Below are 26,357 nucleotides of genomic sequence, written 5' to 3'. Positions count from 1 at the left end.
TCTGTTGCCATGGCAACAGCAAGTCACTACATGGTGAAAATTGTGATGGCGCACCGAAACGGCCTCTGAGGTGGGGAAAGGGGAACGTGTAACAGGAAGTACGTTTCAGGGAAGGAGGGAGGGACTCTCTAAAGACAGGGCTAATTGACTGGATGCACAAACATAGAGGCAAGTAGCTGGACACACACAGAAGCACACAAATATTTGTGACCTCTTTCGTTCACATTCATAAACTGCCTTGAGGGCCAATGCTAGCTCTCTGAAGATGAGAGGTAATACAGAGGACCCACACACACACTGAAACACAAGGGATGCTCTGTCACCCGTGCTTCCATTGGTATCAAAGGACTGCCTAGACACACACTGAATTAACACAAAACAAAGCCACAATTTTTCACCACCACATCATTTATTTCTCCTGTTTAAAATTAAATCACAATACCTCGCCTGGGTTAAGATCAGACCCTTGTGTGCTATGGTTCATCTCATCTTTCTAAGTGATAACAGGAAAACATAAGGTTTCTGCCAGCTCACTGCCCTTTTAAATATGCAGAAACGGTGTCCAGGCCAAGGGGGATGTCTGCTGTTGTAACAAATACACTGTCTCCCTTTTAGAGCAGCCACGTACAAAAATTTCATGCAAGATTCAATATTTAAGATGTGAAAAGAGATACACATACAGTCAGCAGTTACAACAGTCCCAAGTACACTTTTTTTAAGGGCATAAATACTGATATATGCTGTTCACTCCAATGATGTAGAATTATTACCCAGAACAAAATGAACATGGTTTGAGAAGGTGGGTTGTGTTGTGAGAATATTATAAAAAAAAAAACAAACCAAAAAAAAAAAAACAATTATATAAATGGCATTGCATTACTTGAATAGTGATCAATAATCAAATTTAACAAATTAAATAGCTGAACAGCAGAATATAAAGAATCATGTATTAATGCTTTGCCCATGTACAAACTGCTATGTACATATACATCAGTCAGTGGATGCACTGATGCTTTGGTTGATAAGCTGATTATGTTCAGTGTTTTAGTAACTAACTGAAACTATTTGGCTGAAACGATCTTGACCAGATGTTCATTTGCTGCAGCATCTTAACAACTTGAGAAATGAAAGTTTTATAAAATATTGTAAATATTGTATAGTACTGTCTATTTGGAAAAAAAAAATAATGACACCAGTTGCATATGTGAAATTAATATAGGTAGAAGTAAGTAAGCAACTCTTTCCATAATTTCTTGCCTGCTGCCAGAATCCATTTTGTCCGATACTACAATATGTAGTAGAAGGTCTCTGCGTGGTATTGTCAGAGCCTGACAGATTGCACTTTTCACTCCGGAGCTGGCATGGTGCACTGAGGCATTTTCAGGCATGTTTTAAGGGTTTAGAGAATGTTGTCAGAAGTGTAAGCCGGTTAAAGTGTTTTGGCCTCAGCCACAGCTGAAGCTGAAACCCCCCCCCCATTCATCTTTCTCCCTCTCTCTTTCTGTCTGCCTGAAGGGTCTTTAAACTGCAGACTGGAGGTGACTCTCAGCCAGCTGAACCAGACACACTGTGCTGACTGACAGCCAGACAGGCACTCAGTCTAATGGGGCATAACCTCATGCTTTCACTTGATCTCCTTCCTCTCTGTTGCCGCCCATCTCTAATTCAGCCATTCCTTAATGCCTATTTTTCTACTCTTACTCACAAACAGAAGGAGACCCCTTCCTTCTGTTGGTCTATGTTCCTCTTATGGTGTGAAGCAAGTGCTATTCTTATCAACCAGTTAGTGAATCTAGTAAGTGTGTACAATTGAGGGAAGGAATACAGCTGATGAACCAGCCAAGTGTTGTGTGAGTGTGTCGATGTGTAAAGGTCAATGCTCAGTGGCGATCTCCAAAACATAATTTTACACGCATGAGGGATGTTCATGTGGAAGTTTATGTGCTGTGCCTGTTTGCTGTGTCTCTTACTTGGCCACAGCATGTTGCAATCACCGAGAACCATTTTACTGAAAATGTGGCACAAGTAAACAACTTTGTAATGCATCACAGCTGAGCATTCAGGCCTGTAATAGAATAAATGCTAGCAAATTCAATAAGTGGTTATAAGGTAAAACCACATCTTGAATGATTTAAAAGAGAAAAAAAAAGATCAGACTCAGACACAGACGTATAGTTCTGTCAGTTTAGAACACTTGCACTGTTTTTGACTGACTATTAGATAATGCAGCATTGAAAACATGATTATTTCCATAAAGCACAAGTCTTAGAAACTGTAGCGTTCACATCATGGCAGTGGGATATTTTCCTGTTTTCATTCATATATTTGTACTTAATGTGGGTCTCTCTTTGGATCTGCAAAAGTTCCGCATCTTGCACACAGAACTCAACACACATGCAAAGAAAAAAAAAAAAAAAAAAAAGGCATACATACATGCTGCAAATACAACACAAGTCCATCCAGAAATGTGCTGCAGCCAGATGGGGGTTTCCAGGAGATAAGGAGAAAAGTAATGAAGCTGTCTGGAATGCACTTGTTTGGCACTTTGGGCCTTTTGAAATGAACAAGTGTTCAACACTCTTTTGTGTTCACTGGAAAAAACTATTTTTTTTCTTTGTGCTACTTATAGAGCACTTCTGTATTTGGTCATGTTGTTGGCATTTCCAGTATGCTTCCATGCACACAAAGGCATCCCATGAAATTTTCTTGGAAACAAAAGTTATGATCATGAATTACATGTGAACATGTGGAGCATCATGTTTGGTTGTAAAGTGGTCTGAATTATTTCTTTGTTGCTAAGTGGCCCATGGTGTAAAAAAGTTTAATAAACATTGACCGGATTGTCTACATGTAGATGACATGATGTTCAGGTACACAAAGGGCCATTTTTGTTTTGACTCTCTAGAAGCACAATTTTCTATCACTGATGAGCAATCATACAGGAATTAGAGGCACAGGCCCCATTTTCAAAACCCACAACAGTCACACACAGCAGTGTTCACAATGATCATGTTTGTTTAGCATAAGACCCAACAAAAATCACCCAGATTATTTATTTATTTGTTTATTTATTTTCAGTTTAAATTAAGTAGGACAACATCAAAACATCATGTTTTGCAATCAAAATAATCGCAGTAATTACAATTTTCATTATTAGCATTTAGGTCTAGTTTTAGGGCAAGATGCAACAAGTTTTAAAATATGTCGACGTCGTTGATTGAAGGACAGTCACCTTGGGGCAGAAGTTTGCCTCTACATCCAATTTTAACATGTGTGATGTATTTATTGATTTAATCTATTTGTTGTCCTGGCAATGGCATGGTGACTGCTCCCTTATAAGCACGGTTATCCCCCTGCAAACATGCAGTGACAGGCTGCTACACAGGTGTGATTCAGGGGAAGAAGGCAACAGATCCTGCAGAGGAAGATATAGCACGCATGAGTGCAAACCACTCTGAGACACCAGTGTAATGTTAACAGTGAAATATATTCCTTGAACAAAACCTTATTTTGATATTCTGCCAAGTGGGAATAACCACTCTTCTTCACAAAACATTGAAACCCTCTGAAAATTTCCCTCATGTAACTGTTTGAAACCATACAAGAAGTCAGCCGAGTGTTCAGGTGTGGCACATGTCAAATAAAGTCCTAGAAGGGCAAAAAAAAATTGGCTCTAAACATTTTTGGGTTTGTCTGGAAAAATCTGATGACAGTACATTGATGAAATAATGCTTTTCTCATTAATCAAGAGCACAAACAAAACATATTGCAACATATGCCAGAGAATCACATCTAATTCATCAGTTTCAACACTGATGAATTAGACTAAAGAAGCCAAAATAGTCCAGTAAACACACTGAACATGTTACTCAAAATGGTTATATAGTTATTCAAATTGAAAAAATCTAACAAATATTTATATATATATATATATATATATATATAGTATATTTTTTACTGTATGTTTTTTTTTTTGGGTTATTAGAAAGGTTTTTATGATCTTCTCTGCATCTCTGTCCTGATCTAGAAGCAGTGAGGGGCATCCCAGTATCTGCCGGGATGAATGGGAGCGGTGTTGGTGGGACAGTTCCCACCAGCCTCAGTGGGCAGCAGCTGGCCTCTGCCATCCCATCACCTACTGCCGGCAAGTCCTGGCGCAGCAAGTCCATGAACCTCAAGCACAGCGCCACCTCCTCCATGCTGGCGAGCCCAGTGCACTCGCCTTCCAGCACCCCTTCACCCCAAGCCCCGGAGGGTGTCCAAACACATGGCAGCGATGGATCAAAAGTAGGATCAGCTGTCAGCAGTGTACCACAAAGGTCAATGCTGGAGAAGTTCCGCTTGATAAACCCTAGATCGGCTTCGCGGGCATCACCGTCTGTGGCAGAGATGGCTCTACAGGAGGAGGATGACCTGTCGGAGTATGGTGAGGATGGATTGACACCCACAAGCTCAGTGTGTAGCAGTAGCAGTGCTACGGCCAAGCACATAACAACCAAGACCCCAGTATCATCCCTCACTCCACCGAGCAAGACTTCATCTGCATCTCCCTCCTTTTCAAAAGCCTCTGGCAATGGCAGTAGGCCGATGGCCACGTCCAAAGAAAAGGAGGACAAAGGCAAGTCGGGGAAATCAAAGGATAGCTCTCCAGCCAAAGAAGAGCGTGAGACATTCGGAGACTTAACCAAGAAGACCTCAAAAATTGCTAGTCTCATCCCCAAGGGAGGAAAGCCCTCATCGGGGAAGAAAGATGGTGGCACCTCATCTGTTTCTAGCGGCATCCCAAAGCCAGGGCTTAAAGCACCCTCAACAACAACCGCAAAGCCTCAGAGTCAGTCCCACACCCAGACCCAGACCCAGACCCAGAGTCAAGCTGCCTTGAACAGCAGCGGCAACATGCGGGGAGGAGAAGGAGAGAGAGGCAAACTGACAAAAGGAGGGCAGGGGGGGAGTTTCTACATACAGCGCTCCATGGGGGGTCCAGAGGGAAAACGGACCAGCATGACCTCCTCCACCAGCACCTCAGCCCTGTCCGGGTCCAGTGGGATGCTAGGAGGAGGAGGGGGAGGCGGGAGCGGAGGAGTGCCAGGAGGGAACGGAGTAGTTCAGCTTCCTCAGCAACAGCAGCATAACCATCCTAATACTGCCACTGTGGCCCCCTTCATGTACAGGTGAGACACGTGTGTGTTTGTTTATGTGTGCACATACTCAGAACCTTGTTTCTCAAAGTCATACCTCCCCACAGTCAGTCACAGTACAGTCACATGCAGCTCATGATACTCAGGAGATCTCCCAGCGTTCAACTGGCACTCCCTACAGTGCATCTTGCTCTTGCCTCCACATCTCTTCAGTCATTATAGAACAAATTAACATCCGTTGCCTGGTGCTTGCCAAAGCCTACTATTTAGCTGTCTGGATTTTATCTTTGATGTGTGAATCCAGACATCAGCAGTGTTCAGGAATCCATCCCTGCACTCTTCATTCAAACAGGGTTGTTGTGATGCATGCAGCTTGTGCACGGCTCCCTGACGTTTACAGCCATCAGAGGTGCCGTAAGTGGGTAAATCTGCCCAGCAGGACCGATTTTCTCTTATGACAGCAGAGGTAATCCTGAAGAAAGAAAAAAAAAAACACGAAGGAGCCGCCAAAGTCTCTGGGATGGCTTTGTGCTAGGAGAGAAAGAGAGTTAGGAATCCCATTAAACAAGGTTTAATCCTTCACCCCTTCTCTCCCTCTTTGCACTTCCTCCATTGTGCACATTCAGCTCTGCCACATTTGCAGTGCTTCTTTCGAGAGTTAGCATTATATTAGCATTTATCCCACAGATTTAGCTAGTTAGTGCTGCAAGTGTCAGTCCTGTGCAGATAGTGAGTAATACAACCAAAACTAAGACGATAAATCACACACGTCCTACTCAAAAAGTAAACAGAAACAGTGAGTGTGGGAAGAAGTGACTGTGCCAAAGCTCTCAAACACACCTTTTGGGATAATTCTCAGTATGATAAACAAGAAAACCAATAAACCCTCAAAAGAAGGTTGATTTTTATGTTTTTGGGAAACAGTTTACTCTCTGTGTTTGGACAGAGAGAAAGCGGAATTATTTTTTAATCATTCATTAAAGTGCAAGTTTGCTGTTGTCATTTGAAACAAAATATTTCATTAATGAACATGGATGCTTCACACGCCAATGTATTTAAGTTCATTAGAGTCAGTGGACAATTAGGGTGTTTTAATCCCTGTCTCTGAACAGATTATCACATGAATCAAAGAAAATATAGCGCCAAGTCGTAACAGTTACATCAAGACTCTATTCGTATGGAGCAGGTCTAGAATAAACTTTTAATAGAGTTATTAAACAGACCCATCAATTCCCCCCAATCCCATAGATGTCAATACAATCCGACTTAATTTTAACAATGAGTGGAGTTGCCTCCTGGTAGCCATTAGGTGGAATGCAGGTTTAAGGCACTTCAGCATTGGCTTCACTTTACAGCCCTGGAGTCTGTCTCCATTTTTATATCCAGTCTTCTGATCGTGCCCTCACTGCTCCACAGCTCCAACTTCTACTCCAAATATGCTGGTGAAGGACTACAAAATGCTCACACCGGCAAGCTCATGGTTGAGAGACTGGGGAACCAGGAAATCCTAGCAAGCATTTTGGTTATGTCTTAGACAGTGAATAAACGGCTATTTATGCTGCCTTTTTCTCCAACTGTGTTGTGGAGAATGTGGACACTGCAGAGCGCCTGGCTGAACTCCAGTGCAGGAGATATGCATCTGATTCCTCCCATGAGCTCTGCAAACTTTAATTACTGCTCTGGACCATGTACTTTCTCTGTTTTTTTTATTCTGAAGATTGTACATTATTGTCAACCAAAAGAAGAATGGGTTATAGTTTTGTCATATTTATGCCTCCAAAAATATATGCAGATGGAAGCTTTAAACTAGTAATGATTGTTGAGAGTTACTCTAAACACCGACACAGATGGTATGAAATTCCTTATGCTTGTGCTCCCTTTGAGGTGCCATGCAGATTCATGTCACTGCTCTACCTACAGTATGTGCCTATAGATATGTCCTGCTGAACACATTTCTGCAGGTTCTATCTTCGCCTGCCTCATTTCTTTCTATAAATGCTCCCCCTCAACAGCAGGCCTCACCTGCAGCCATTAGCATGTTAACAGGAAGCATAAAGGCATCCTACTGCTCTGCCATTTATCATTGTTTTCAGGCCAATTAGGCATCTTTGTTTTGTTCGGTTTCTCTTTCTCTTACGCCCACTTTAAGCTGTTGTCTTGTGCCCAGCTGAATAGACCGGTGTGCTTCGAGGATTTTGCTGCAGTTTGCGTGCAGGATTGATTTCCCCCCTCTATCCACAAAAAGACCCTGTATCCTGTGCTCCAATAACCTAAGCTGTCCGAAGCATTAATGCAATTCATATATACAGTTTTGAGTCTTCGATGTACAGTGCTAGGTATGTTAGTTTAACAAATTAATTTGTATTTATTTTTCTCAAGAAGTAACTAAATTAGTAATTGAGTTACGTTAAGTAGTTACCAGGGAAAGTAACCGTTTACTATTAAGATAAAAAAAATTATGTACCAGTATTTTTTTATTAATATGAATTATTTATAGATGCAGATCAGTGCATGCTTTGCATTTTATTATAGTTATATATAATAAAAACTGAACATTATATATTTTTGAATGAATGAAATAAACACCTAATGCAATAAATTATGAACAGAAAACATTATAATTCTGAAATTTCACTTTGCAAATGCTACCTTTAAATTGTGTGTGTGTGTGTGTGTGTGTGTATTTGTGGGTTTGTGGTTCGTGTGCGAATTCCTTGCCCCCCTCTGCATCTGATTGGCCTACCATGAAATTTTACCCTCCTTAGCCAATCATCATCACTTGTGGTTGTCCACCCCGCTTAAAAGAGAGAAACCAAAGTTTGCAGTCCTTCAGCTGAGAGAGCCAGTGATGACAATAGTTAGCTCATTTATAGTTGCCCACCCCCATGTCATTGTCAGTAACGGTGTTGTAAAAATGGAGACACTAATTAGTTAGATTACCCATTACTGAAAACAAAACACACTGTTTATTTTAATGCTGCTATTCCCATTACTGCTGACCTGTCCATTCAAAAGTACCACAATAAATTGTCCCCACATATCTGCTCCTTTATTCTGACTCCAAACTGTTGTGGGCTGTTAATGTCTGTATGAATCCTCTGCGGTGAGCAGAGCTTGCAGGAGCTGAAGTCACAGTCTGACGCTGCTGTCGCAATTGAAGGCCAATTTTTATCTGCAGCTCTGCAGGTGGTGGTGACGCTCCCTGTTGTATGTGTGTAAGTGTGTGAGTGCGTGCTGTGTATATATATACAGTAGCTGGTGCTCAGATCTGTTCGTGCTTACAAGTTAAAGTGTGTGTATGCCAGGATTTTCATGTGCATGTAGGTAGCTTACATGCTTTCCCTTGAGCTTGTGTTCCCTAATGAGTGTGTGAACCTCATTTTGTTTGTATATGTGTTTTGTCTGGTTATACATGCATGGTTTTGTATTTTCCTGTCAGTGTGTGGAGGAAAGTGTAGTGGACTCGATTGGAAAATAAAAAGTGCAGTATGATACCATGAAGTCATGACTTGTGTACAAAACATGTTTCAAAGATACTTTTAAAGTATTACTTTTGGGACTTTTTATGTAATTTTTGCTATAATAATAAGTGGCAGAGGCCAACAGGAAGTATGGAGACACAGGTCTCAAGGTTGGAGTTGAAGCTGGGATGATGTGTTATCATGGTGTGCCCGCTAACCACTCCACCATCCACACAGCCTCAAGCATGCATGCAAAAGTTCTCCCAGAAAACGTCTTTAACAAAACGTATTCATCCCCTTTTTATAGGTGCCCACCTGTTGAATATGCTTGAATCTTAAGGAATCAAACTGAAGTCTTTTAGTTACTTTAGGTTACAACGCAAAGTAGCCAACCCTGTCAACTTGGGAAGACAGTGGGCAGGGCCAAATACACCTGAAATGTTATCAACCTGAAGCATTTGTCACTAGCTTCAATAAAAACCATTCACTGCAACTGAGCTTTTGTTTTCAAGCTATTTCATTCTGTCTTCATAACTGTTGTGCATTATTTGCCCTTTGTGCCTTCAGGACATTCTCAGAAAATGACTGCAGCATGGTGGCCCCAGCCGACCCCTGTCTCAGCCCCACCAAGGGAGAGCTGGTCTACAGCAAGACGGCCAAACAGTGCCTGGAGGAGATATCAGGTATATTAACGCTATGGTCTTTTCATAGATAATGAATCTGTTTGTGTGTCAGTTAGTGACATGGCTCTGTGTCTCTAGTAAAATTGGCCATACAGGAATTTTAACTGCGTCTCCTGTGCAATATCTATCTTTAATTAATGTTGACCTTATTGTTTCTGCAATGCTGCCGTAAATATGAGACCGTTGTAGACTGTTGTTGACAGTTGAGGTGTCCTTTATTGTTTGAGAAGGAACAGGCTGCATTGTCAGTAGAAGGTGTTAAAAGGTGCCACCATTGTGGTATGTATGTGTGTCCAGCACTGATTTGGGTTTTTTGTGTTTACTGGGGATCATACCCCAAGCAGGTGTAATGCAGTGTAGGGGAAAGGGCAATGCTGACAGCCAGACTCAGGGAGCATCTGTGCCTCTTTGTTTGCTTGCAGGCCTGCCATCATCTGTTACAATCCGCATTTTGTTGTATTACATATACATTCACAATCCTATTCAAGTATTAACTCTCATAACACCTACACAACTGAAAAATACTGGTTAAATTTAGATCCGAAGAGGGGGACAGCAAATGTCTTCATTGTCCTCTAATTATAGGCAGTCGACTTATGGTCAGGAGTTTCTAACCACAAACTTCAAGGATGAGAGGTTGAACCAGACAACACACCATTAAAACACATACCACTGACCACAGAAAGCCTATTGTTTGTTGGATTTTGCACGGTTGCATACAGAAACGAAACGCTCAATATTTTATCCATTCTCTTTTAATGTATAGTCACATGTGTGGTAAAAGCAATTGTTTAATGTGCTAATTCATCGGCCACAATTCAAGATACTAACATTTTGAAAGTGATGTGAATTTTTATATATCTGGATTCACATACTGAATGTCTTCATTTGAGGAAAAACTCCTGCCTCTTTCCCTCCCAATAAGAGACACAATGAAGGTCAATCAAACAAACAGCCGGCTCCATGAAGCATAAGATGTTAAGTTCAAAGCAAAGCCAGAAAGACTCAGCAAGCAACAACAACAGTGTGATTATGGGTTTGGGGGGGGATGTCAGGTCATCAGTGACATTCCAGACATTTGCTTCAGCTGTGGTTTTTCCAAAGTCCACCATTTGAAGGATAAAATTAGACTGCTTTGCTGACCGTTCCCTTTGTTTGGGTTCCATCTTAAACACTTGCTTTTTGTTGTCACATGTGTCATGGTGGGGAAATCTCAACATATGGGCACCACAAATACCACATGACAGGCATACTTATATTACATATACCCACTTAACCAGCTTCAATCGAGAAAGTACACAAGCATCAAGGCAACGTGCTTATAAAGCCATGAATCGTGTGTTGATTTAAGCATTCGTTCTCTTATTTGTAAAAATAAAAATTATTTTTTACCCTGCATTTTCTTTTTATATTTATATTTGTCTTCCTTTTGTTGTGGTTGTCGCACAAAAGTATGCAGATAAGTCACTGAGAGTCAAATCTAATGATTATCACCTGCATTATATTTTTTGAGGCTCCTGCTTCCAGTGTATTTTCACTAATGATAACCAGGGTTTAAAAATGTGCAGAGGACAGCTGTGACTAATAGCGACAGGGCTAATGCTTGCAATGATTGATGGGAATGTCGGCGGCAGTCTTGGTGTTGATCCATGATAAGCTGCGGGCTTGCTGTTTTCACTTCTCAAGATAGCATTTAATTAAGTCAGAAGAGGCTGCAAAGCTCATAGGTACTGCCCAAACAACTCACTGTCACACAGTAAGGGAGAGAGCTGGAGACACACCGTGTGTGTGTGTGTGTGTGTGTGTGTGTGTGTGTGAGAGAGAGAGTGAATGATAGTGTGGAGGGAGAAAAGATAAGGAGGGAACTGCGCAGAAAGTGAGAGAACGGAAGGGATTAAGAGAAAGAGAGGGTGATAAACACTGAGAAAAGAGGTTTGAGAGAGAGAGAGAGAGAGAGTGAGTGAGTACTGCAGGCTGCATGCTGGAGTGAACAGGCAGACGGAGAGCTACATGAGCCCGTTTGCCGGCTTCAGCACTCGCTCGTTTTCCGCTGTTAGGAGAGAGTGACCGTGAGAGAGTCAAAGGGGAGGCAGGAGGAATGTGGCAGAGAGGTGGTAATTAAAGGACAGACAGAAGGTGGAGGAAGAGAGATAAGCGTGAATGAAATGAGACTGTCGTTTAATAAGGGAAATGATAAGGAGAGTGTGAGCATTGTCGGGAGAGGGAATGAGAGAGTGTTGGTGGGGAACGGGAGATGTAGCGACTCGTTCATCCACGCCCCTGACTGTGGTGAAGCCTGAGAAAGGAGTCAAGAAGACAGAGAGACAGCATGAGAACTGAGGAAGAAGCTGAAGGAATACGTGTGTGTCAGCATCGGACCATGAGTATGGACAGCCTCAAGGATGGATCTGGACTCTACATGTATGCCTGAGAGGGAGTGTTTCTCTCTGCTCCTCACCCTGTGCTTGCTTTCCCTCCATCCTTCTGAAGCCTGGACCTCAGTCGGGAGGCGTGGGACGTGGGGACACATCCCTCTGCCTTTACTGTGCTCCTGCTCCTCTTTCCTTCCATCTGCCTTTTCAGTGACACTGCATCCAAGATGTGAAACAGAGACCCAGGCACAGGTACACCCACTTGCATGCGTACTTTCAGTCAGAAAGCCACGGAAGGGAAAGAGGTAAGCTGAAAAGAAAAAGGGAGTGGTGAGCAAAGATGAAGAGAGGAGCAGAGTTCTCTGTGTATCAGGGAGGAAGCCCAGCTCGACGGCCTCCCCAGCCTCTCCCTGACAACCTCAACCTGCGGATCAAGCAGCGCTCACTGACTAACCTGACCCTGCTCAGTGACGGTGAGCAGCAAGTTTACTCCTTTGAGCTTGATGACCCACCGTCTCGTGTTTCCCAACCTCAGAACTCTTCATTGTACTCATCCTCCACGCAGCGGGCAGGAGGCAGCCTGCAGGGGAGCCCCAGGAAGGAAGCGGTCACCAGGGGCGGAGGTGTACGGGGCACCAGAGCTCGCTCCCTGTCGCTCTCCCTCACTAAGGTGCTTTCTCAGTCAGAGCATTCCCTCATACCGGTCCCTTGGCGGAGCACAGCTGTAGGTGGTCGCCCACAGCGGGCGTCATACGGTGGCCATCCACGGACTGATTCACATCGGAAGTCAAGGGAGGAGGCGGGGACAGATGAGGACGGCAGTAGCGGCCGTTCAGACGAGGAGCCAGCAGTGGGCAGGGGTGGTGGTAAGAGGGGCAACAGGGAGAATGATGGAGGGTATTGGGCAGAAGAAGAGGTCTCGGGGGGAGGACCTCGGGAAGGAACGGCTCAGCTGGATAAAGAGGTGATCCTGACCATGCTGGGTGACCTGGAACAGGTGCTGCACAAAAAACCTCACCCACGTAAGTCCATCTAGTCACAGCTAATTCCAGCAAATGACTGTGTGAATATATTAATATAGTGATTATATCACTTAGGCTAGAAAGACGAATGGCACAAATTGGGAAGGATGAGTGACAGAAGTAAAAGATGTTCATGTTAAGCGACTAAGTTTGGATTCAAATGAGCAAACTTGAGCAGAAAAGGTGGCAGCAGAAAATGCCTTCAATAAGCTGGTTTTTTTCTTAATCCTCTTGATGGGGAAGCCTCTTTCTCAGAGCACACTATTAGCATTTTAAGAGCCTATTTAAGAAAACTGCAAATGGTTGGACTGTAAGAGCACACAACCACACACACTCACTCACTCGCCCACAAATGTTGAAAATCCATCCACACTCATACTCACAAGCAGTTTTTAAACGCATGAATACACCAATAAAAAGATGTCTCTTCCTCACATATATAATTTTTGTCACTCACAGCGCTCACTCTGTCTGTTAATGAGGCGCTCAGCTCTGCAAGCGCCATTGTGCTACACCATGAATAACCTACCCACAGGTACTGAGCTACACCTCAACAGCAGCTTTAATAATGTCTAGCTTGGGATATTTTGGATATCAAATTTTCCAGTGTGAGGTGTGAGGCGTTTTGCACTCTTGGAATAATCACCCATGCACAAACCCTGCTTTGATGTCAGAGGACGGGGATTGTGAGGAGGGGGAGGTTTCGGTTGATAAGACCTTTTTTTGCATCATTGTGACAGCAGAGACGACTATTGTGCATTCATAGATAAAGCAAAGTAAAATGCACGGAAGGGTGAGTTTAGGCAATGAGCAGATTATTGCTGATTCTTCCTGAAGCAGGTTGAGGCATGATGCAGCATAAAATCAAAAATACCCTGAGTTCCAGGTGATGGAAAGTCACAACCAACACAGAAATTTTTACTTTTATTACTTGCTGCTTCAATCAATAGGTTATTATTGCTCCCTTGATTGTGTGTGTGTGTGCGCAAGCTCATCTATACTGTGTGTGCATCCAGGTGTTTTTATTTTAGGAGTCAGACGGGGCACCATTTTAATTTGCCAAGTGCAAAAGCTCAGTTATAATATGAGCAAGTTCAGGACAATATAGAAAGATAGAAGATAATATAGAAAAGTGTTTGAGATATAGCATTTTTAACACGGTGTCCTCAAAAGTCATTAACATTTGACTTCTGTGAAGCTGTGTGTTGTTTGTTTTGTTTCAGTGTTCAAAGGAGCTCAAACAGGGCTTAGGTGGAATTATCTCTGAATTTAAGGAGAAAGATAATAACAAGGTAGAAAAAAAAACACACAAGATTTGTCAGAGATAGTTTGCCATCAGTGTTTTAAAAAGCAGCCCTTGAAACACATTCTGTGGATGATGAGTAAGTTTGCACAGTAGATGCCAAAAGGCGACAAATTTAAGGCTTTAGTTGTTCACTAACCATTGGGTGAGGCCAAGAAAGAAATTCTTTTACCCAGAGTATCCACTTGTGTCTGCAGAGTTTGTGCTTTTAGCATCTGGAAGTATTTGTCTTTTTATGCCTCACAAACTCTAAATGTGCTTCATTGGCTGTCTCTTTGGTGTATTGGTGAGAGCTGCTACAATGATTGACAGCCAGAGTTTCATTAAGGCAAGGAGCATGGTGACACTGGTTAGCAGTCCTGCCCCACAACAAGAAGGTTGCAGGTTTGGTTCCCTGGCCTGAGGCCTGTCTGTGGGGAGTTCTCCCTGTGCCTGTGTGGGTTTCCACCAGGTATTCCAGTTTCCTCCCACCCATCTAAAGACGTGTGTTTGGGTTGATTGGTGACTCTAAATTGCCCGTAGGTGTGAGCGTGAGCAGTTGTCCATTTCTGTGTATTGGCTCTGCAATGCACCTGCCCTCCACCCGAAGTGAGCTGGAATTGGCTCAAGCACGCCCAACGACCTGGAAACACATTGGCGGTAGAAGATGAACGTATGAATTTCTGGCTGATCTGTGACAAAATGCCATGTTACAGCGAGATTGCAGCTCTGTGTAAACATGTGCGCATGTGTGCATATTTGGGTTGGCGTGAATTTGTGTGTAATATAATTAGATGGGTGGAATGGTACCCTAATAGTATTCAGCTGGTGCAAGGAGAGCATCAGTACCAGCTAGCATGCATTATTGAAAGAGAGGGACGAGAGAGCGAACTGGCACCAAAAGACCCACTGGTACAGCATGTGTGTGTGGGTGTATGTATGTGTGTGTGTGTGTGTGTGTGTGTGTGTGTGTGTGTGTGTGTAGAATTGTGTCCAAATCTAAAACTGCAGTCATTTGCATTATGTTGTGTCAACTCTCTCCCGAGCAGCTTTTGTTCTCCAGCTTTTGTGTGTGTGTCTTCATGCCAGTGTCTTTTATTCATGGATGTTTGAACAGATTCTAGTTCAAAAACCAACATTGTGAGAACATTTATGTCCCAGTCTGCACAGCTTCAGAGGATGAAGGTTGAGACTTGGCTTTAGGGTTAGTTTCAGGCATTAATTGTGAAGGTTGAGGTTAGGAAATGCAGGAAGACCAGGGTGTTTTTGTGTGTGTTTGTTTACCTTCTCTCCTTATTCTTTGCACCTTTAAAGCCCCCCGCCCTCCTCCCACCGGCCTGCTTTGAGTTTGGCGACTTCACAGCTTGACAGCAGCTTGAATCTGAATGTATGCTGTGTGACTCCTCACCTCTGTATTAGATACTGAAGTTGAAAAAGCAACTATATATGTGTGTAAGCTGCTGCTAAATTAGAATATAAAGGGCAAGAGACTTAGCCACTAGCTATTCTACACTGCAAGTGAGACCTCTGTGTACTGCAGTGGGTGACACACACACACACACACATAAAAGAACAGAAATACATTGGACTGCTTCATGAAGACTCCAGGACCAGACTTCCTCATGTCACTATATATAATGGGATTGTTATTAGATCTCTCTGGAAGCAGAGAAGAGAAGCAGGGAACATGTTGGGAAGGAAGAAGAGGAATACAAGAACAAGAGGAACTACAATAACAGCGATGCTTTGAGTTCTTGGAACAAGAGATCCAGCTCTCGTTAATTTCATGAGCTGGATCTCCAAGTTATAGGAAGGAGTTGAAAAATATCAGCAATGTATCATTCTTAGCTTCAAAGAAAGGTTTCTTCTTTTTCGTGATTGTTTCACATGAGATCTGTCCTGACAGGGATAAAATTCAGGCTAACAGACACTTTTATCACCACAGTTAGGTAGAGGTCTGCCGCCATTTTTTAAAGGGAGTTCTGGCTCTTCCATTTCTAATTTATGTTCACAAAGTGGCTGCCTGATCTGGGGTCCAGGGCTAAAAACAAGTGCCGCCACCTCAGACTGATACAACCCCTCAATCAGCTTGCTCTGCAAAGAAGAAGCATGACCTCAATTACACCAGACTGCTCTTTACCCTGCCAGGTCATTGCAAGGTGCAGTGCAGTATAATAAAACATTTATTCATTCTTTTTTCACCAATACTGTATTGTTGTGGTTATTATACAATCATGAGACAAGTTGACTGTGATGATGTTAGCCGTGCTGAATCCTGTAAATTTGGCAGGCAAAAGATCTCTTCCATTCTATAACTGTTTCCCCTTCATGATCAGCATTTATTTAAGGCTTTTTCATTGAGTTTAAAGGTGTTTTTGAAGGTTAAAGGCTTCCAAACCTTTAACCTTAAAGTAATAACAAGTTCCATTTTCTTCTGTACTTTTTGATCAAGCAGCAACCTCTCAGGCTGGAAAAAAAGCAGGTGAAAAAAAACAGCAGTCCGACTCCAACAGTGTTAGTCCCCCTAGATAACGAAAAAAAGTAAATGTTTACCGTCTGTTGGCATTTTGATCTCTTCAGCTAATTTCCTCCTTTCCAGACAGCTGTACACAGCATGAATTTTTATAGAAATTGCCTGTTTCCATTTTAGTAAGGCCCAAAGTTCTGCAAAGTCAAGAGCACGGCTGCTTTTAGTCTTTTCCACAAACCAGCATCTCCTATCATCTGAGCTCCTCACATGCCCTACCTCTTTTGCCATCTCACTGATTTGTGGGATTTGCCAGGAGTGAGAGAGGCTCAAGCACTGCCAAGATGGCGAAATTACTGTAGAGCAGCCCACTCTAAGCTTTGAAACCACTCTTCGGAAACCTGCAGGTGACTTCATGAAGACTATATCCGTCTTCTTTCAGGAGTGTTGTGGTCATGACAGCTCACTGGAAATCGCACATTGTAAACCTTTTAAATCCCTCTGAAAAATGAGACACAAAGGCAGTTTTCCACACATTTTACTATTCCTGGGGAAGCCCAGCGACTCCATGTGTTGTCGCTCAGCATATAGAAACAGAGAAAGATTTCTGTCATTGCGCACAACTATAGAAATCAATGGGGTGTACTAACCATGTAGTAAATGCATGTTGGTGCCATTTGCCCAGTGAGACCAAGGAATATTGAAGGAAAACAGCGTAGCTCCCACACCTCTGTCCCCATTTGTCACTGTAGTCACTGTGGCTTACTGTCAACTTGTTTTCTCGGGTTGAACTGATGGAGCCAAGATTCTCATGCTCATCAATTGGACATGGTGTGCTGGCTCAGTCATATCCACAATGAAGACACTTTTAATCTGAAAACACCTTTAAACTCTGAGGCATTGTGACTGGCATTCTTTTTACATGTCGTGCTACTGGTTAATAATCCATTCTGCTGCTTCTGCCTCCAGATATGGGCTAGCTTGACAAACTAACAGAGAGGCTTAACTGGTGCAGACAAGCAGATACTTTGGTGTGTGCGCACAAATCACTGTTTCAAAATGTTGCCCAGTCTATGCTTATTAGCAGCGCTCCTTTAGAATAGGCCTAATGTCTCAGCAAAACTGTGAGAATGATTTAAATGGGAAACCGCGAGGAGCATAAAACACATGAAGTGCTTTCATGTATTCTGCTGTAGGGAGAGGACTATGATGGTGGACCAGGGAGACAGAGCTTTCTGAAGTGTCTGACAGATGAGCACAGGAACTCTGACAGAGTTTGCTTTTGCAGGCAAAACTGTGTCCTGAGCAGACTGACAGAGTGCACAGTGCCACGGGATGACATTTCTGCACCGGCCTGAAGGAAAAATGTCAATACTGTGTAAAATAATGTCCACTTTTTTTGGAGGAAAAGAACTGCCTATGGTGCAGCCTGACAACCTGATTTATTGCATTTGTTTTGTTTGGCTTCTAAATTGTCTTATTAGGGTTTATGGACATGCACTCATGAGGTCTATAATTTTGAAGGGTTGTCATTTTGCTCCAAAATATAGTATGTCAGATGGCACTTCTTGCATTGTTTCTTTGTGCATCTGTAACCTCTTTGGGTATGGCTGAATGCTTAGAGCGTGTGTGTAACATCTCAGTAAATCACATGAAATATGTGTCTCCAGGAGAGGACCCTGAGACAAGACGCATGAGAACGGTAAAGAACATCGCTGACCTCCGACAGAACCTGGAAGAAACCATGTCCAGTCTACGGGGGACACAGATCAGCCACAGGTAGGAACTCAAACAACACTGTCCTTTATTTCCTCCTAATGGCTCTCTTTTCCTTTGGTGATACAATAGTCATATTTCCCATTTAGATGCCCGTCTCTCATTTTTCCTCTGAACTTTGAATTTGATCTACTGAAACGTTTGACCTCACGGCTCTCTCAAGGCTGAACAATTAGCATGTAGTGTACACGGTTGCTCCTACTTAGCTTAGTACCACAAGGTCCATTGTTCTCACAATCTGTTTTTATCTACTTCCACAGTCATATTCTATATATGGGGTCAGGATTTGAAAGCCTCCAGTCAAAACACATTTTGAAAGCAGTTTTGAAACTGAACGAATTACTTCAGCATTGAAGGGAATAATTCTTCAGACTGATTTTAAGCTTCTAGGTAAATTTATATTATATTTTGCAGCACAAGCGTAAAACCATGTTTATATTTAGTATTAAAGGCTGTGTCCACAATACTGCATTGTCCTTTAAAATCTCTTTTGCTGTGTTTGGACGTTGCATCCAGTCCCCCTAGCCTGGGTCTCATCAGTCTCAATTAGCAGTGGTGAAAGCAATAAGTGAATGAATGAATGTTTCTGAGCTTGGTTTTTACAAGCAAATGTTGTTGCTGTCAAATTTTAAATGGTTGGTCCCCGAGTTGTCTATGCTGGCTTTCTCAAATAAAAGTTGAATTTAGGTCTGTTGATTGTTATGCTAAGATGCTCACGGCATTACAATATTTGCTTTGTTTATATCACATTGCTTAACTAAAACAGGTGAACGAATCAACAAAGAAAGAATGGATAGTGATAGATGTATTAAGAATTGTGATATTATTATCTAATGGAACTGATAAAGGAAATGTAGCAAATACAGTTTTATCAAAAGCTACAGTCTGCAGTTCTCCTCTCACAGGGTGTTTCCAAATTGATGTAATATGTGGCAAGGCTGAGACATGTGCAACTTCATAAAAATCATAGCCATAACGAAAGACACACACTCTGCAAGAAGATCCATACATGTCACAACTGAACCATAGACAATAAAAAAAAAAAAAAAAAAAACAAACGCACTTCCTTTGTTATCACAGTTTGCAATAATAGTCCAAGACAGCCTCCTTGTGCTTCTGTTGTCCTTGGCAAATAAAAGCAGTTCTGATTTTGAAATCTCTCACTCACCCCACACAGTTTATCACATTGAACCAACAGGAAGATATATCTGTTACAGATGTTCCCTCTATTACCACACCAGTTTTTTCCCCACATTTCCTGGATTTAATTAAAATTTGGCGTCACCTTCCTCACCAGCTGCGACACGTGATGACATTCAAGAGTTGATAGACAACTGGCACCTTAAAAAGACTGTCCCATCTGTGAGCCACGGGCAACATCTAACATCAGACAGTTCAGACACCGCAGCTCAGGCAAAGACAAAATGATAACCACTGGTTTTGGTCAATTCCCTGTGGCGATGCCTTCTCGCTTCTCCAGCTCCCTCAGTTTATTATTTTGTGTGTATTGCTCTATGCGCAGAGGAAGACAAAGGCAAGGCTGCTGTCAGCCATGACAGATGGCACTCTGTGTGTGTGTGTGTGTGTTTTCGATATCTTTTTTCCTCGGATGAAACTAAGCTGTAGACGTGATCAATGTAATGTTATCATCTTACCAACACATTTAATCTAAAGGCGGCCCACAGGGTAGGGTTAGGGTAGTGTTTGGTCTGGGGACACAATTTTCATTCACATGTATCAGATGCACAATCACAGTCAGCATGAAATACACCAAAGATGCATAATATCCCAAATAAGCATCATGCAGAGTATCCGTGTGTGATTTGGAGTTGCATAACGGCAAAACAGGAGCATAGGTCTAAGATGGCAGCAGCCCCAGAGGAGGAGTGTATGGGCTACTGCACAGTTTCCAACCATTTCATTTAATGGGAAAAAAGAGAGGTGATTGTGTGTTTGTGTTTTCTCTTCTCAATGTGGTGACAGCTCCAAAGAATTTATTCCAATCCTGTCCATGACAAAAGCCCAGTCAGAGCATTGTAATCTGTCCCCTGGATCGGAAGTAACCGTAATCGCCACAAAGCTTTGAAAGCCCTTAAGTAATTAATCGCTGTTCCACTCAAGCATGACACAAACGTCATATTCATCACTCCATTTTTTTTTTCTACTTCATTTGTGGAGCAAAGAGTCTGCTTTTGTACCTTGATAAGTGGCTGTTCAGACCTCTGATGACCCCTGTGCAAATATCACAATTTACTGCTGTGTCGTGGCATTTGATTTGGCATTTCCTCGTTGCAAGGAGCCCTGATTGCTCCCCTGCTTTTCCGCTGCATTTCCTATTTCACTCCACTATCAAAAATAAATGTCCCCAAAATATAACTTGAAGAAAAAATAAATAAATAAATAAATAAATCTGCTTGACTGGGCAGAAGACATTTCATGGTCCTGCTCTCATTTTCAAAGGGAGAGGGAAACCTCTGACAGGATGTTTGATTGAAGATATTCAGGCTTCGAAGGTGGGATTTGACTTCTCTGAAATTTAAATAAAAATACTTACTTTCTTAATACTGATCAATCCATTATCCATCCATTACCTATACCACTTATCGATGCAGGGTTGAAAAAGGGCTGGAGCCAATCCCAGCTGGCACTTGGTGAAGACCAGGTTCACCATGGACAGGTTGTCTCTCACAGGGCCATCATATAGAGACGAACACCCAATCATCAGTTCACATAATGTGCATGTCCCTAGATCAGAGATGTCCAGCTCCGGTCCTGGAGGGCCATTGTTTTCTGTTTGTGTCCTGCTCCAACACACCAGATTCAAATGATCAGCTCGTCATCAAGCTCTGATGAAGTCTGATCAGGAATCACTCATTTGAATCTGGTGTGCTGGAGCAGGAAACATATAAAACAAGCAGGACAGTGGCCCTCCATGACCGGAGCTGGACATCTCTGATCTAGGGAATAATGTGGATATGCATTGCCATTTTATGCAACTAATGATTTAGAATACATTGACCATAGATGTTTAGCCACTGAGTCTGTAAATGAAATACATCCCCAGCTGAAAGTCATGCATTTCAAATGTAACAACAGTTAGGTTAGCTTTCCACGGTGGTGCAGGTTTCAGTTTTTTGGCTCTGCTTGTCTCTCTCACCCTGTTTAAAACTGACTGAAAATGCAACCTGCCAGGAGGCTGATGGCATCTAATGTTACCTAAAATTATTGACCCAGTAGAAGAAGCCCCTCTTTAAATGGTGAGTGCGGTCAAGCTACAGTTTCACAGGCACTGCTATTATCCCCCTTTTCTCATTGAACTCACCTTGGCACTTTGATGCTTCGGACACAATTACTGCTCACTTCACTTCCACAACATTCTTCAGAAATGTAGGCCACTATAGAAAGTCAGTATTGATTAAAATAAACAAACAAACATTCATTTATTGTTTCCTCCTTTGTCTTTTTTCTTAATCCTGACTATAAAAATTGGTATTGAGTTGCATTCATGTTGAAAAAACAGGTCCACGTTTGAAGAAATGCTGTGATCCCTGTCTCATCACATGGGGATTCACCAACCCTATGTTGACTTTTTGAACACAGTAGCTTCACCCCAGATTAGTTTATTTTGTTTTTACATGTAGGCGCAGAGAGAACAGGACAAGCTAAAATGGTCACTGCTTTGGAATTGAGAAGATAGCTGTTGGTCCTGTTCAAGTACATGTACAAAATTCACAGGCAGGCAAGACTTTTCTTTTCATTCCTTTTATAAATTTAGCTGACACTCTAATCCCAAGTGATTTATGGTGATTGCAATACTACAGTTTATGTCCTAGAAAACCAAAATGTCCAGTTCCTAACAGTCGTGGTGGGTAAAAGCCAGAGACAATGACTATGTTGGAACAGTCAGACCAGACTTAAGATCAGTTCTGTGATGGCAACGAGTCCTAAAGTCCTAACGCTAACGGCTTTTAAACTGCCACGGTTTAACATCTGTCAGCAGAAATGTCAATCTCAATCCTACTGCACATATAAATCTGTATTTAGAGAACACACACACATAAGTGTTTGTTTGTAGAGTGACAGTGTCAACTAGCTGGGATATCTCCCATTGGTTTGTAAACTTTAAAACTAGATACATCATTTTTCATTTGTTTATTCACTTTTATTGGTTCGTTTTTCACAGAAATCCTGCTATTTAAACCAGATTGCTCGCTACAGTTGATTAGTAATAATGAGTTCAGTGAGTTTTGAACAGGTGCAATTTCCAGATAATAAAATGATAACTGACAATATGCCTCAACATATTAGGTACATTAAGTTTTTTTTTTTTGTTTGTTTCACATGCCGTACAGAGTTCATGTTAATGATTTTTTCACTCAGAAGTTCACCATAATGATATACGGTTAATATGACGCTCTACATCGCGTAGTTTTTTACAGTCTTAACATTTTATATGGAGAAAATTATAATACAATGGTGTTCCTATCAGTAGCCACACAAAGGGAACATGATTCATCCATCCATACATTATATATGCCACCCATCCACACTGGATTGTGGTGCAGCTGGAGACAGGTCCTCAGTCTTTCCCAGGGCCGACATAAGAAAACAAGCAACCTTTCAAACTAAGATTCATGCTTGCAGTCACTTTTGAGTCTTCAGTTAACCTAATCTGCAAGCAGTCACACAAACTTTCTGGGAGGAAGGCGGAGTACTGAGGGAGGGAACCCATGAAAAGGGCCATGGTCTGAAACCAGAGCCTTCCTGTTGGTAGGTGACAGTGCTAACCACTGCATTACCATGCTGCCCCCATCATGATTAATAAATGCCTGGCATACGTGTGTACTACTTATTGGGAAGTCAACTTTTGAGTTCAGCCCTGAACAATGACTTTAAATATTCAAAATCCGATTATGGTCAAATAGCAGCAGCTGCATAAATGAAGAATTATGGTGCTACAGAGACGCCTGCGGCCTCATATCACTATTCTGTGAAAATGAAATGTATTAAATGATCTCCAATCACTGCAATCTTGACTTATATCACATTCACAATGTCTGGGAAGATAATGGCAATACAGGGAGCCTGACTGAGTTGACTTCTAATAATTTCCTGCAGTTATTTAAAAGATGTAAAACCCAATACACCAAGGTACTGAACTGCATTGAAGCTGTACTTAGTTCCCTGAATATTTTTGGATAGAAGTGTCTGCTAAATGAATAAGTCTAATAGAATGTCAATGCGTGTGTTGGATACCATGGAAGGTTCATAATTGATTTTGGACGTTGTTATAGACTCTCAGTTCATAGTAAGGACAGCCATGAGCTCAGCTCTGAGCAGCTCTGTTGAAGGACTGATGGGAGTTTAGTCTGAAGAACAGTAATTGTTTATCTGCTTACGAAATAAAAGTGAGAACAGATTTGAAATGTCCCATTATAACCACAATATTATTACTTCAAAATTGGACTGGAGTTTTGCAGTGTTTTTATTTTAACACAGCCCACGTTCCTGTTATCACTTCGATCTGACTCAGGGGTTGCCTCCACTTTTTCTGCATTCAAGGCTCAGATGTACATTACTGGCCACAGTAGTGTACATGACAGCTGTGTAGAGGTTATGAAGTTCAACTCACCTCCACTAGAAGAAAAGTACTTTTAACTGTTAAACTCTCAGCTCATTAGCAGCTGCAGGAGAGCGTTCCAGTGTATTTTTATCCAGCACTGCTCAGCAATAAGCTATTCCCTGCTGTCAACATGGATCCTGCTCCTCCTGAGCTCTTGGCTAAACACAACATTCTGCTGCTGTTCAGGTTTGGTTCTGCTTTACACCAGGGTAGTATGGTGATGCAACTCTCCTCAAAACCCAGCAGGTGGACAGTCTTCATGTTTTTTCTGAAACAAACCAAGCCTAACCAAACATGTTCCATCCCGCTTCTGTATCACTGCACTACAGCAAACGAGAGAAACAAACCAACCAACCTCCATCTCCCCAGTACTGCACACTTCTCCCACTGATGGATGGACCAAATTACCCCTCACCGTCCTCTATAGAAGGAAGTGGGGGGGTACGAAACACCTTGTATATTTAATTTTTTTTAAGCATTGTTCCTATCACACACTCCTTCAAATAATTATTCAAAAATGTATAGCCAAATATAACTTTTTGCAATCTAAATATTTATCTTAACAATTATGATTCTTTTTATGTCTATGTGACAGTGTATTCTATCATGTTACATCCCATCATGCCACATTTCCCTGTCTTTTTCTTGTTTCACTTAATAAAAACAAAACTAAATTGTTCATATTCAATATTAGTTATGCATGATCATTACAGTAATTCTCACATTTGCTCCTATGTGGTAGGTGTACAAAATATCTTGGTACCTTTGCTCTATTGCTGCTCAGCCATATCCTTGTTTTCCACGCTTTTTTATCTGAACACCTACACACACACACTCCCTCAGTTTATCTGTCTCTCCTCTTTTTCTCGCTCTCTCTCTGCTGCCTGAAGATAAAGATAAGCTGATTTAGCAGGCTACATTGTCTGAATGACTAAATGATTTTTGTTTCTGTTCTGTAGCAAATTGATTTCTGCATTTTCATATTTGTCTGTGATTACATGTCAGATTAGCAGTTGGTTTTTTTGCCCCTGCTTTTGTTTTTGTTAGTTTTTAGGTTTTTATGTGGCTACTCTGGGCACTAACTAAGGAGTTGCATATGCCATTATTTTGTGTGTGTGTATGTGTGTGTGCGTGTGCAAGGGGTGGGGGGTTTCAGGAGGTGTTGATAAAGATGTGTTGTGAATATGGCCGGCATCACTGCCTCCCTTTCATGTTAACACACACATACACACACACGCTTACAGGCTCACATCTCACACTTCTCACACTGCTGTCTCTTAGACTCTTCTTTAAGATGCCATTGCTTCTGTCACCTAACAGAAGCAGGTCAGCACACAGACGCCCAACTATCCAGCTCCTCCATTACACCTGTATCATCTGCTCTAGTCATGTTGACCTTAAAAGGTTTCGCCTTTGTAAAACCAAACAACACTTGTGAAACAAATATGCAACAAATTGTTTCATCTGAGGGTGAGCACTGACAATGGGAGGATGTATTGACATTGAAATCAATTTTATAATACACTGTAGTGTGCTGGCACACAATGGCTTTCTTATTATGAAAATGACAAGGACTTGATGTTTGTGTTAGCATCTGTACCAGCAGGTACATCTGAAGCCTTAAGCCTATTTACACTTTTGCTATATGTCCTGTTTCCATGACGATATAAAGTATATATTATGCAACATACCATTATTTTGTTTGTACAGGGATATTTGTGACCAGAAAGCACATTCAGAGTTTATACTGATGGACAAAAGCCAGAGCTGCTGTCTGGTTTTATATCAGGCACTTGGTTTGAATGCAGTGCTCTCCTCTTCCCAGCAGAGAGAGCTCAAGCTGGGTAACAACTGCTGCCAGGCTTTGCTCCCTGTGTCCAGACGCACACAAGTTGAAAGTGTTAATGTGTATGTATTTTCCACAGATGCTCTCTGGATGATGATGTGGGAAATATGTTAACTCCCCTGCAGCACTTCCTATTTATCCCATAATTTGAATTTCAATTCTTGTATTTTCAAGGACAAAAATAAATGACGTAAGTATTTTTAAAGATGAAAGTTGTGTGTTACAGTTCACATTAGATTCTCTACAGCATTTGAGAAAAGAAAATGGAGCATTTGCTTTTGCAGAGCCAATAGAGGACAGTCAGCATTGGGAGTCAGTCCCCTGTGTCTCCCCCCATTAGATTGAATCCCTTGTTTAACATTTTACTTATCCTCCCTCTTCCTGTTTTTTCCTCCCTCACTACTCCACAAAGCATTTTCACATATCAAATCACTCAGTTCAATAAAGATTTATCATTTAAAGCTTTTTAACAAAGGCTACATATATTGTGATGTCAGACAAATCATGATGGAGGTGAAACATTTTGTGAGATCATTTAAATTCATTTAAGGAGTCAAACCAAACAAATTGATCAGGTGTTCTGGGAGGTCGGATGTTGTGTGAAAATTTCTTATGTTATATAATTTGTTTTATACAACACCAGTGAGGAACAGTCCTTGCGTGTGAGTGTGAGTCCAGTTTTTTTTT

The 26,357-nt window shown here is 41.8% G+C and overlaps 1 protein-coding gene across 4 annotated transcripts in view; it reads left to right on the top strand.

Moving 5' to 3' along the window:
- The window catches only part of nav3 (neuron navigator 3), a 178,950-nt gene that overhangs the window by 100,080 nt on the left and 52,513 nt on the right, over positions 1 to 26,357 (top strand). For 3 of the 4 annotated variants that reach the window (XM_029494731.1, XM_029494730.1, XM_029494729.1), the window contains exons 8-10: positions 4,028 to 5,171; positions 9,167 to 9,282; positions 18,096 to 18,204. In XM_029494731.1, the coding sequence (XP_029350591.1) occupies positions 4,028 to 5,171; positions 9,167 to 9,282; positions 18,096 to 18,204 (1,369 nt within the window). The remainder of the gene's footprint in view (positions 1 to 4,027; positions 5,172 to 9,166; positions 9,283 to 18,095; positions 18,205 to 26,357) is intronic. The other variant, XM_029494728.1, reaches the window with a different exon arrangement.

The sequence above is a fragment of the Echeneis naucrates genome, chromosome 23, assembly GCF_900963305.1.
Source record: "Echeneis naucrates chromosome 23, fEcheNa1.1, whole genome shotgun sequence".
NCBI lineage: Eukaryota > Metazoa > Chordata > Actinopteri > Carangiformes > Echeneidae > Echeneis > Echeneis naucrates.
The sequence above is the reverse complement of the archived record's forward strand: the minus strand, read 5'-3'. Positions and strand labels throughout refer to the sequence as shown.